Raw genomic sequence first — 12,079 nt, forward strand, 5'->3', positions numbered from 1 at the left:
CTGAAAGCAATTTAGGTGTTGTAGAGTAATGTAGAAGGGGCATAATTAGACTGTGGTCTAATGCAATTGGAAGCCTAGATCAAATATTCCCTTGAAGCATCTTAGAATAGAAATTACAATAATCCCCAGAGAACACCATATTGAGAGACCATATACATTTCTGAGTTTCAAAAACATAAGAATAAGGAAAGCCTTTGACAAAAACCCCTTGCTTTAGCTTTAAGTGAAATGATTCTAACACAATTATTTTTAATCTGAAACGAAAGTGGTTTTGCTCTCAGTTGGGCTGTGCTGGGTTTCCCTGCCTTTATCTCTCTGAGGGCAGTGACAGAGGGACTTTGAGACATCCAGTTAGGGTCAAACTACCACACAGGCCTATAAAGTAACTTCTATTCACTCACTTACTTGGGAAAAAAGTGAACTTTTAAAAAATTTTGGTAACTGGTATGTACTTGCAATCAGTGCAGGTTTTAAAACTGTATTTTCTCATTAGCACTAATGAGAATAGTGAGGCAAATGAGTTAAGATGTACCTGATTAATCTTCATTTTATAAAAAAAGCAGACTGGTGGCCTCCTATTAATTCATACTTGCCTCAGGGCAGGAAAGCAGGATCAGCACATTTAAATATCCCACCTAATACCCTCCAAAACTTTTTTGAAGCCCCACTGCAAACCAGATAATTTGCTTAATGCAGGCCTCTGGGAAAAAAGAGAAGGAAAGATCTTTTTAAGGGATGCTACACCAATAATTCCACAGGAAAACAGAGGATTATAGTGCTCTGCAGGCAGTTTCTAACGTTTTGGCAGTTTAAAACGTAGCTCTAGACTTTTGGTTATGGTTTTGAAACTGTCAGAATGCTCTATGTTTGTACTTAGCAGTGTTTAATGCAAGCAGGAATGGTTTATGTTCTCTCAAGGGTGTTCTCACATGACAAAAAACTGTATAACATGCATCTTTGTGTGCCTCTTGCTAAGGCAGAAAATGGGAACAGAAATGATATACCCTCACCAAAGAGGATGGGAGAGGGGAAATAGCAGAGACACTTCAGAAGTGAAGTTAAGCCTCCCAGGGCAGGCTCCTCACTCTTATTTACTCCCACTAACAGCTGCAAGGGATAAATATTGGCAACCATGAGCTTTCCTGAGGTGTTTGTGTGAGGAAGGTGCACCGTAAAGCATGCTCTGTCAGGTGTTCATTCCCCACGTAAATATGAAAAAGAAATAAAATATCGCAGACGTGAGGCTGTGAAAGAGAAAAGCGAAGTGTCGGGCTGTGCAGCTGATCTGTGAAATAGGTTTTCCCCTTCCAGAGCAGTTATTACACACAGCACATCAGAGGGAGGGAGAGGGCTAAGGAAGAGATGAACGATCCGTATTAAACCTTTATGATCTTTAAATTACCTTTAATTTACAAAGTCCGGTTGGGTGGAATTGGCAGACCTGGCAGACCGCGTCGTACAGGGTCAGCACTCGGGAGTTACTGTACTGCAAGCCATCGTTAGTGATCTAAATGATACAAAAATCATCTTTAGAAGTAATAATGTTCCATATGGAGACTGTCTGCTCATTGTGGAGCACATACCACTGGCCCCTTGAGCTGGATGCGTGCCAGCAAGATAAATTAAACCACTTGTGAGTGGCTCTGCGAGCTAACAAATTGCTTAATGCTCCAAACTGGAAATTCTTCATTAATAACCAAAAGATCTTTTGGCTCAGCTGGCATTCAGCTTTCTGATTGCTATTAGGTTTTATCCTGAAGGTGTTTTTTTTTTCCTCATACCCTTATGGAAGCTGTACTCAAGTACTAAAAGGAGGATTTCAAGGAGTTGTGAAACACAATTAACATTTTTGGCTGGGACTCAGAACCACTTTTTTATTAATAGCAAATAACTAAGTAAAATCCTGGGCCTGAAAAAAAAAAATATGTATTATATAGGTTTACTTGAAATTAACCTTATAAAAGATACAAGGGAGGACAATATGAGAGAGAAACAGTCTTGTTTCTGTAGGAAGGTACATTAGAGCAGTCACTTCTCATAATGGATAATTCAGAAAGCCTTAAACATGGCCTTTTTTTTATATAAGAATGTTTACACAATACCAAAGATTTGAGTACATTTATATTTTGATTTTTCCACAGTAAAAGTGAAAAAATACCAGAGAAGTGTGGATAACTGATCATTTTGAGAGTGCTTTGTGAGATGTCTTGAGTGGTGTGAACCTTAAAGAGCACCCCAAAACCCTGGGGAAGGCCATGCTGTAGACACTGGTGAGAACCAGCAGGAAAGCAAAGCCCTTTTGTCAGGTATTTTTCAGGTTTTGTCTTCTCACAGTCAAAATAAAGCTGCTGTTTTGCAAATCCAACAGGGTTTGTTTTGGATTCATCAGATACCCCTGTGTTTTTTTGCTATTAAAAACCAATTCCCAGCCCTCCTCCACCTCTCCTGAGACCACAAAGCTGAAACATCCTCAGTCCCTTTGCAGGGGATTTTTACAAGATTGAGGCCATAAAGTTTTTGATCAATCAATAAACTCTTCCAGTTCCCAGAAAGAATGTTAAGTTAAATTGAACAAAGATAAGCAGAAGTACAGAGAGCAACAAATACTTGGTAAGTTTCATAAAAAGCAGCAATTATCACGAATTGGTTGCAAGATCATGGAAGGTAATAGAGCAGATTCTCCTACAATGTCTCATTGTCTCATGGGATGGTTCTGCACTGTGAGCTGAGTGTTTGTGTCTGCAGAAACCACCACAAGGGCAGGAACAGGCAGCATTCATGGATATTCTCAATTTCAACTTGTGGAAGTGAAATAACTTCTTTGGACTAATATAATTCAGTAAAATTCATCGATCTAGTAAAATTCATTGGTTTAAGGAAAATATTGGACTATTGACATATTAGACTATAGTGTGTTGTACTACTGGTAAAGGTGCTTTTAAAAGAAATAAAGGATTTCTCCTGCAGTTTGACAAAAAATTGAAGCAGACAACCTCTCTGTAGACCTGCTGTTCACTGAAAGACACTGGCAGCAAGATTTCCATTAAGAATTTATTACTCCTGATGCAATTTAAACTTAATTTAAATTTGTTATTTTACTGGAGTGTCCAATGTTGTCTCAATGCTGGTGCACTACTAATGGGTGAAAAAATGGCTAGACAGGGAAAAATATAAAAAGCTGTAAAATTGCACTAATTGTTCTGTCTGAAGTGAGCTTTGTGAGTGAGATGTAACTCCTGTAATTTGATTTTTTTTAATCTGTATTTGTTTTCTACATTCTATTATAAACATCTATTTTGGTCTCTTTTTATAATTGGGCTGGTTTACAGCTATTTTAATTGCTTTTTCATTAGTCATCTTAGTGATGTGGAACAAACACTTTGATGAGAACTGAGCTAAGCAAACCTTTAATTTGTTTGGACCTTAAGAGGCAAACTTAGGCCCACTTAGAGTTGGACCTTGTTTGCTTGGTATCATCTGGAAAGAAGGAGCTGCTTCTGCATAAATGCAAAGGATGATCAGGAGTTCTCTTGCTTCTGCCTCAGGTTTTTCACCCATCATGAAATGATCTTGGCTATTGGCATCACTCTACATAGACTTTGTAAAAAAGTTTCTTAAAAAAAAATTGAAAGGTGTAAAACTGTTTTGAGTTCAAATTCAGTTGTTGCCTCACTGAATTTTTTGTGATTTTTTTCCCATTCTAGACAAATACAACAACAGCTTAATGAAAAGGATGAGAGCTGCTTCCCAAATTAGATAAGTGCCTGCCAAGCTCTTTCACCTCTTCACCCAGGCATCTGCCTGGACAGCTCAAGTCATCTGCTGCCCAAGCATTGGTTTGTATTTTGATATCTCAATTAATTATGCCAAACACTCCGGTGTAGCCACATGTACTTTCTTATCTGTGTTCAGCAGCATGTTATGGGAACAATGGGCAAAATCTGAAACATGAATACAACAGGAGATTAAATGAAAGAGTGCTGAGAAGAGCTCCTGCTCCCCCAGTCTGGTAGTGAAAAAAGCTGTAGTGAAATTTTTCTGATTCCTTTGAAATTTCATTTGGGAAAGGGGAGAAAATCTGAAAATATTAAACAGTGACATTTCCAGAAAGAATTGTGTTGATTTTTAGTTCTGAAAAATCCTTTAGCTATGCTTTGAAAAGTAGATACATAGATACATAACCCAGAACATCAATAAGTCTTATGAGCTGCAATAAGTCTTAAGAGGAATTTTCTGGAACATGAATTTTTGAACACCTGTGGAATTTGTTGAAAGTAATTTTTTATCTTGAAAAGCTCCACGATTTTGTTCTCTGTGCTGCCACGTAAGGCCAGCTGCCTTTGAAACTGAGCACAAGGCTCTGCCTTCCCAATTTGTTCATCTAAAGATCCACAGGAGTTCCAGACTCACGTGCAGACTGAGATGATTTAATTGAGCATTCCCTGCATAGCCGTCAGCCTGGTTCCTCTGCAGGGTTTGAAGGAGAGGGAAAGGGCAGAAAGCTTGCAGGTGTAGAGGTTTTCTGGAGCTTTAGTGTGTGGGAAGAGTTTTTGTAGCTGTTTTTGAGGGGAAAGAATGAGAAAAATTGTACAGACCTCCTCAGGGCTGAAAGGAAGCACTTGAACACAATCAGAATTGTGATAGATCTGTGCTGTGAGGACAATGTCCTGGAACACTGGAGAAACCTTCCTGTGTCCATAGCAGGATTTTAGCTGTCCTCTTGGGGCAGGAACACCCGGGGTGTCTCTCTCTCAGGTCCTTCCACCATGAGGCAGCATTTTATCTCACAGCTGGCAGAGTTCAATATTGTTTTGGAGAAATTTTGGAGCCCTGAGCAGAGCACCTCCCCTCCTGGTTCAGCCCTGGTGTGTGCCACAAGGAAGGTCCAAGATCCACCCCAGCAGCAAGCAGTCAGCCTCTGTACCCACAGGGTTTTTACCCTAATGTCCTGAACTCACAAATCCTTAGATTTTCAAAATAAATGACTGATTAGAAGACGTGCCCTGCCAAACATCCTTCTGTTTCCCCCAGGCCACGTGGCAGCACGTGTCCCCAGCTGGGTGCAGGACAGGCAGTGGTGAGGGGAGGGTTTTACGTGTTTCATTTTGCATGCTGCAATTTTCAGAGCGCATCTGCAGTCTCCCTACGATGGCAATATATTCTTCTCAGCTTCAGAGCCTTTAAAAGGTCTCAGTCTTGTAAAAAACAACTGATCTGCAGAAAATAACCATCCAGGCCTAGAGTGAGTCCAAGGGCAGCAGGTGTGCAGGGTTGGGAAGGCACTGGTTTCTTGGGGATATTTAGAAAAATAGGTACCATTTTGTGAAAAAAGGGGCTGAAACTGCAGCAGAGAACCCAGAAGATGCAGATACCACACAGGCTTCTTCCTGCAGCCATTCAGACCATGACTGTGACTGTGACATCCCAGCTCAAGCCTGCCCTGGAGCCAGCCCACGCACGCACCGCTCGTGCACCCAGGGAGTCAAAGCTCTCAGCTCTTGCTGTCTAATCAGGAATTTGAGCTGGGGTTTTCAGAAATGGAATACTAATGATTAACAACTGATTAGCACAACTGCATCAATCTCAGGTATTACCTCTAGAAGTGGTTGTAATTGACCCTTTTGGATTGACCACAGAGACACCTGGGTTCAGCTCTTTGTTTTGGTTAGTGGGGTGGTTTTTTTTCTCTATGTGACATTAGTGTGAGTATTTCTACAGGCATTTTCATTTCTGAAAGGAAGCAAATTGTGCTTTGCATTTTAATTTACCCTGACAACTGATTTTTCTCTTTCTAAAACGTTTCTTAGAAACATAATAAAATTCCTACTTTCACTTGCCATCTTGCGAATGGCTCGTCACCGGCCACGAAGTGCACAGCCTCCGTGATGTTCAGCAGGGGGATCTGGCAGTCAACAGCCTCAGAGCTCAGAAAATCTGCTTTTGTGCTTTCTTCTTCTCTTGACATCCATTCGCCATTGAGATGCTACAGTAAAGCAGAGGGAGAGTGCAGAAAATGAAGGCTCATAAAGAGATTTCAGTTGTCAGTGTATGTTTATATTTCTAATCAATAATATAAGGCATTCCTAGGTGGTTTATTTAAAAGGAAACATGCTGTTACTATAGCTACAGTAAAGGGGAAGCCATGCTTAGCTAGGCATGCAGGTGCTCTGTGGATTTAGGAAGTGCTGTGGTCTGCACTTGGGATGAACAGCTGGGATGAGATGGGGTGATGTAATCGAGTGACTTTGTGTTTCCTCCTGGAGCTCAGCAGCTGGCTCGTGGCTCCTTGAAGGTGATGTCAGCTACTCCTCCAGATCAGCTGCACAAAACATTCCAACTGGTAAGAGCCTATGGAGCCCTAAGGGGGCTCAGCAAATCTCAGCTGTGCCTCTTGAGCGTGCCAGCACCGACTGGGAGTCAGGCTGAGTGTCTGTTCTGAGGTGGATTTATGAGTTTAATCAAACATTTCATATCTGAGGACACTGATCCACCAAATAACTCAGTTTCAGCATTGCCTCTGTATAGTTGTTTATGATAAAATTATAGTGCTTGCATAAGAGATGGGTTTGATGCTCATCAAAACCTCTGATTTGGTGTTGAAGTATGACTAAGAAAATTCAAATAAGAGCCTCTGTAACTGTGGTGAGGAAACCCTATATTCAACAACAAAACTTAACATTTAAATGTGTTTAGGAAAACAACCAAGTGTAGTGATTCCAGATGTACAAAATGAGAAATAATATTGTGATTTTAGGCTTCAGTGGACTACAGAGCAGCTGAACCAAACAGGAATCAAACAAAACTCCACAGAAATAATGAGTAAGAACTCATAGCTGTGCATTTCCAGGGAACAAGTCCTGGAAAGGTCTGAGCCTCTTCAGCTCCTCTCACATTGGCAGTGGGCTTGGCAGGTACTTGTAACCTGGTGAAACATTGAGGGAAGATAGCACAGACCAGAGTAAAAGATTTCTATATAAACACATCAACGTTTGACTGTATCATCCATATTTTAGGAGCCAACAGGAGGCTGCTTACGATTAGCCTGGTGACCTGGCAGTGCAGGTTGGGAGACTCTCTGAATCCGAGGCCAAACACCCGGATCCTGCTGCAGTCCGAGGCTCGGACGTCGCAGAGGCCCCCGTTCTCCAGGGCTGTGATTTCCAAAGCTTGCTCTGCAGGGTGAGATGGACACAAAGCTTTAGAGAGCAGCACTTACAAGCTGTTCTCTTCTGCTTCATCAGAGATTTTGTTGTACTTGTTCCTGGTTGTTGCAGTTTAATACTTTTCCTTAGGGTCTTCCTTGCCTCCCTGTGGATTTCTCTTGAACAGAGAAACAGCAGTTGTCAGAAGGAGAAGCAGCAAACCTCCATTAAATATTGTCCTGTGCACCCAGTGCTGCAAGATGTATTAGTGAGTGTCAGGGCTCCTGAATCAATTCTCTGAAGCTGTGGTTTCATCTTAAAAGGTCTCCAGGGCTAAAACTTCTGTTGACCTAAGTATCCAGTGGCAATACATCTGCTGACCCAGGTAATGCATCCCTGATCCAGGCACCAGGATGGAAGCACAGCTGAGAGGACAAAGCCTCATCCCACAGCAGAGAGAAACATGGGAACAAGACATGACCATGCCACCAGGATCCTTGAAGTGTTAAAAAGCAGGGGAAAAGCCAGCCCTATGGTTTTTTTTTTTTGTTGTTTGTTTGTTTGTTTTTTTTCCCATAAGTTTTGGCAGCAGAAAAAGGGTCCTTAAAATAAAGCTTTCTTATGAGGGTTAAATCATTAATGGTAGCACTCAGCTGTGCACTGTGTCAGCACAAAGGTTATACACCAGCTAAGTTTCACTCAAATCCAACATCACGGCCTTAAGTAGAGCTTAAGCTATGTACAGCCTGTGCTGGCCCCCTTACAAGGCTGACTTCCACCCATTACTGTTTTGAAAATGTTTTATGGTTCTCAGGTAAAGTTTCATTTGGGTTCTGGTGTACTTTGGGTATTCATGTTTTAAAATTGTTCATTGCTTTCACATTGGGGTTATTTTGACAGAGGAAAAATGCAAGTCCATTGGATGTCAGAATTCACATCTTTAATTAAGAAAAATTATAATTTGGTAGATATTTGCACCAGCTCTTGGGTAGCACAAGACTCAGAATGGCTCCAATATGATACATCAATAATAGCAGTCTTTTGGGACCAAGGCTGCATATTTTCATTTATACTCTTTGTAGATCTAGTGGCCAGGAGAAGCCTCGTATGACAAGTATGACAAGTAACACAAAGCAGAGCAATTTCTTCTTGTCTCCTGAACAACACTTAATAGCAGGGGCATGACCAGCAGCCCTGGGAGGGACGTTGCTCACCAGCAGAGTGGGGTCCCAGTTGTTATCCCTGCTTAGCTTCCTCTTCCCAGCCCCATCACAACAGCTCTGGCAAAGTAATATTGCCCATCAGTTTTCTCTGAGCTGTAGCTTGCCTAAAACAGAAGCTCTCCATCACCTAATATTTTAATAGTACCTTAGTTCAGCTCTGATTTGAGGGGCAAAATGTCCTGAGTGGAGTTGATAACCTTCCCCAGCACCTCGCTGTTCCTTTAGGGCTCTGCCATTTAGGCTGTCATTAGGAAAATGCTGTTTAAACACTGCCATCCCACCAGACTGCAGCCTGCAACAACAGAGCTGCATGACTCGTGCTTTTTCCAGAGAAGAAAAGGAAGGAAAACAACACAAACATGAAAAAGATGAAAATACTTTTTTTTCCCCTGCACTTTTGAAGTGCTTTTAGCTTTTCTTTCATTTTTTTTTAAAATTGATTTTATTGCAGCAGTATTACCAACGCTGCTGGACACTTTGCAATATTTACAAGAAGAGAAATCGTTTACAGCTTATCAGCTTCCATCAGTTACTGGTGGATTCCTGTAATGTACAAAACTATTAGTCAGATGTGGTGACTGGTTTTGATAAATTGCTTTTTTCTGTGTTAGTGCATGAAAATTAAAAAATAAAAATGCTTCATTATGTTTTTCATGAGATTTTAATAGTTAGCCCCACTAGTACTGAGGTAGCTTGGATTGCATTAATGTTTTCATTATCACTGCAGATTTTCAGGCTTCTCTGGGTGAAGCAGAATCTCAGAGCCTGGGAAGGAGTGGGGCACAGGAATGTGCTCTTGCAGCCCTTTCTGTTCCACGAAAGCACTCTGAGCTCTGTTGATTAAACCCCTGCACTTCCCCAAGGGTTTCCTTACATCTTTATGGCCACACTTCCATGTCAGGGTCAGGGCAAGTTTACCAGCCCCAGTGCTTTGCCCAGTGACTTACAGTATCAGCTCAGCATTTTGTATTTATTTCTCTCAAACCATTCTGTACATACTTGTCAGGGTATAACCCCAGCCAGGAACTGAATATCACACAGGCACTTGCTCACTGCCCCTCCTGGCAGGATAAGGGAGATAATCAAAAGGGAGAGAGTGAGAAAATGTGTGAGTTGGCTTAAGGGCAGTTTAATGGGAGAAAAAAGGGAGAAAACACAGTCATGATAATAATCATGATAAAATATTTAGAATATATACAAGTGATGCACAATGCAATTGCTCACCACTTGCCAAGAGATGCCCATCCAGTACCTAAGCAGTGATCCCTGCCCAGCTTTCCCCTCAGTTTATGTACTGAGAGTGATGCCATATGGAATGGGATATCCCTTTGGTCAGTGGGGATCAGCTGTCCTGTTGGTGTCCCCTCCTGTTGGTGCATCCCCAGGCTTGTTGGCAGGGCATGAGAGCCTGGAAAGTCCTTTCCTTAATACAAACACTACTTGGCAACAACTACAAACATCTGTGTCTTACCAGCTTTAAATCTGATGGAAAAGAAAACTTATTACAATGTCTCTTTTTTAAAGAAATGGATACTAGAGTTCAGCCTTTGGACCTCAGTATAGGCAGTGCATAAATATTGACAAGGGTTATTTTTATCTTTTTGTAAAATAATGTCACATGTAATGGGTGTAGGAATTTTAGGCATTTGGTTTTAATGAGGTTCCCTTCTGCCTTCTAGTATTGTTGCATTTTAGCCAGTTTCAACCAAAAAAGGGAGAGGAAATCTCCCTTCCATTGGCTTTGGAAAAGTCACCTGGCAGTTGGCAGCTGGGCACTCAAACATCCAAACCCTGTTCTTGCTGGGTACAGGGATCAAGGTGTGGTTCATGGAGGGGTAGTCGGAAGTCCAGAGAGGTGCTGACATCAAAAGGAAATATTGGAGAGCCTGAAAAACCTCAGCAAAAGAGCTGCAAGTAGTTCAGCTAAAGACTAGAGGGAAGAAGGATGGGAGCAATAAAAATAGCTGGGAATCATCACAAAGGTGAAAGTGAGGGCAAAAGTGCAGATATGCAGAGAAAGCTGAGGTTGTGGAGGCCTGGCATGGGTGTCTGAAGTCTGTAGAGGGACAAGTTAGAGAGGAGAGAAATCTGTAGGTAGTCAGGCAGTCCTGGAAGGTGCCTGTAAAAAGTATGATATATTTGAACATTAATAATTTATGTTTAGGGAGTGTGAATGTCAAAATACAACAAAATTCAGGGAAGAACATCCTCCTTCTTTTGTCTGTATGGCCTACAGGCCAAAAATGTGCTTTGACTTTTACTGTTAGATTAAAAACTGAAGCTCAGGGTGGCACCTGGGGCTCAGATGTGTGACAGGGTGCAGCAGTTATGGAGGAGGATTTAAGGAGCTGTGTGTTCACATCCACTGGCTCAGACATGGACATCCCTCTGCATTTCCAGTGCCCAGTCTGTACCCACAGCAAATAAACACAAAAAAAAAGCAACTGTCACCTGGCAGAGCATTGCATTGGGACAGTGTGAACAGCAGGAAATGTTGGGAAAAAAAAAAAAAAAAATCTTGTGTTTTAACGGAACTGTCTTGAGGAAAAAATGTAAAGAAGGGCCTGGAGTTGAAGGTGGAAATCTCAAAGGCCTCCAGACAGAATAAAAGATCTGTCCTCTTTGGTTTGCAATGCTTGTCCTCAAGGCACACCTCCCCTGCCTTCCCTTCCTTCTCCTCCCATCTCCAGTAGGAATTTCCAGAAATAATGGTAAATTCAGAGTTGCTGATGGTGCGGTTTCATTCTGTAATCATTTACATGAATCAAACCTGACAAGGAGCACAGGCTAAATAATAGATTGAAACCCCCCCACATAAATACATGGTTGGGTTTACAGGTATTTTTTGGAATGCATTATGTAAATAATATGCACAATTATAGAAGGAAAATGAAGACTTGATTTTGTGTCAAGAATATTGCAAAAATCAAGAATATTGCAAAACTACACTTATTGAAGTCTAACTGACAGATAGAATTGGTTCATGTTGGATTTACCATTTGATTAGAAATGTATCCCAGCACAAATAAACTTTCTTCTGCAATGTTCAAAAACTACACATGAGGCTTTGGGCTGGACCAGCAGACCTGAATTTAAACCAACAAGAATTTTATTTGAATAAAGAGAAGGAAAGAAACTACCCAGCTTTTCTAAAGGGGATGATAAATAAGCAATCTAAGACATGAAAAGCAGATCATAAGTGCTGGGTTGGGTTAAATCTTTGCTGAAGTGAGAAAGTAAATGGCCCATGATGCCCAGTTGCCCCTTCCTTGGAATCAGGTAGCTGATTGAACAATTTTCCATGACAGAGCTTGATGGTGTGGATGTGGATCTCCATCTACCATAGGTATGAGGGTTCTGTATCAGAGCAAACTGATGCTCAGTTTTCTCTACAGCTTGGACAGAGCAAGTCTGAGTCTGCCTCCATTCAAATGTTTGCACAAATATTGTATTTCTTTTGTAGATAATGTTATTTTGGTAATCATAGACACAATCATCGAATGCATTATCCTGGGATTTGTGCTATCCATGACCCAAAGCTCATTTGACAATCCTCCCTAAGAAAAAACTACAGCAGCCATATGTTCCTTGCCAGAAGTCTTGCTCATCAGTGACCTCCCTGGTTTCTGAATGAAAACTGTGTTTTTTCCTGCTTCCAAACTCAGGTCTCAGAGGACCAGAGCAGCTGAAGGATCTGGGGGCATCTAGTCTGGA

General features: G+C 41.4%; 1 protein-coding gene across 1 annotated transcript in view; it reads right to left on the reverse strand.

The window, feature by feature from the left end:
• Positions 1 to 12,079, reverse strand: part of LOC128791082 (von Willebrand factor D and EGF domain-containing protein-like) — a 230,157-nt gene that overhangs the window by 128,707 nt on the left and 89,371 nt on the right. The window contains exons 12-14 of the mRNA XM_053948448.1: positions 7,036 to 7,172; positions 5,828 to 5,983; positions 1,403 to 1,507 (exon numbers count right to left, since the gene is read on the reverse strand). Coding sequence (XP_053804423.1) covers positions 1,403 to 1,507; positions 5,828 to 5,983; positions 7,036 to 7,172 — 398 coding nt within the window. The remainder of the gene's footprint in view (positions 1 to 1,402; positions 1,508 to 5,827; positions 5,984 to 7,035; positions 7,173 to 12,079) is intronic.

This window comes from Vidua chalybeata, chromosome 7 (genome assembly GCF_026979565.1).
Source record: "Vidua chalybeata isolate OUT-0048 chromosome 7, bVidCha1 merged haplotype, whole genome shotgun sequence".
Classification (NCBI taxonomy): Eukaryota; Metazoa; Chordata; class Aves; order Passeriformes; family Viduidae; genus Vidua; species Vidua chalybeata.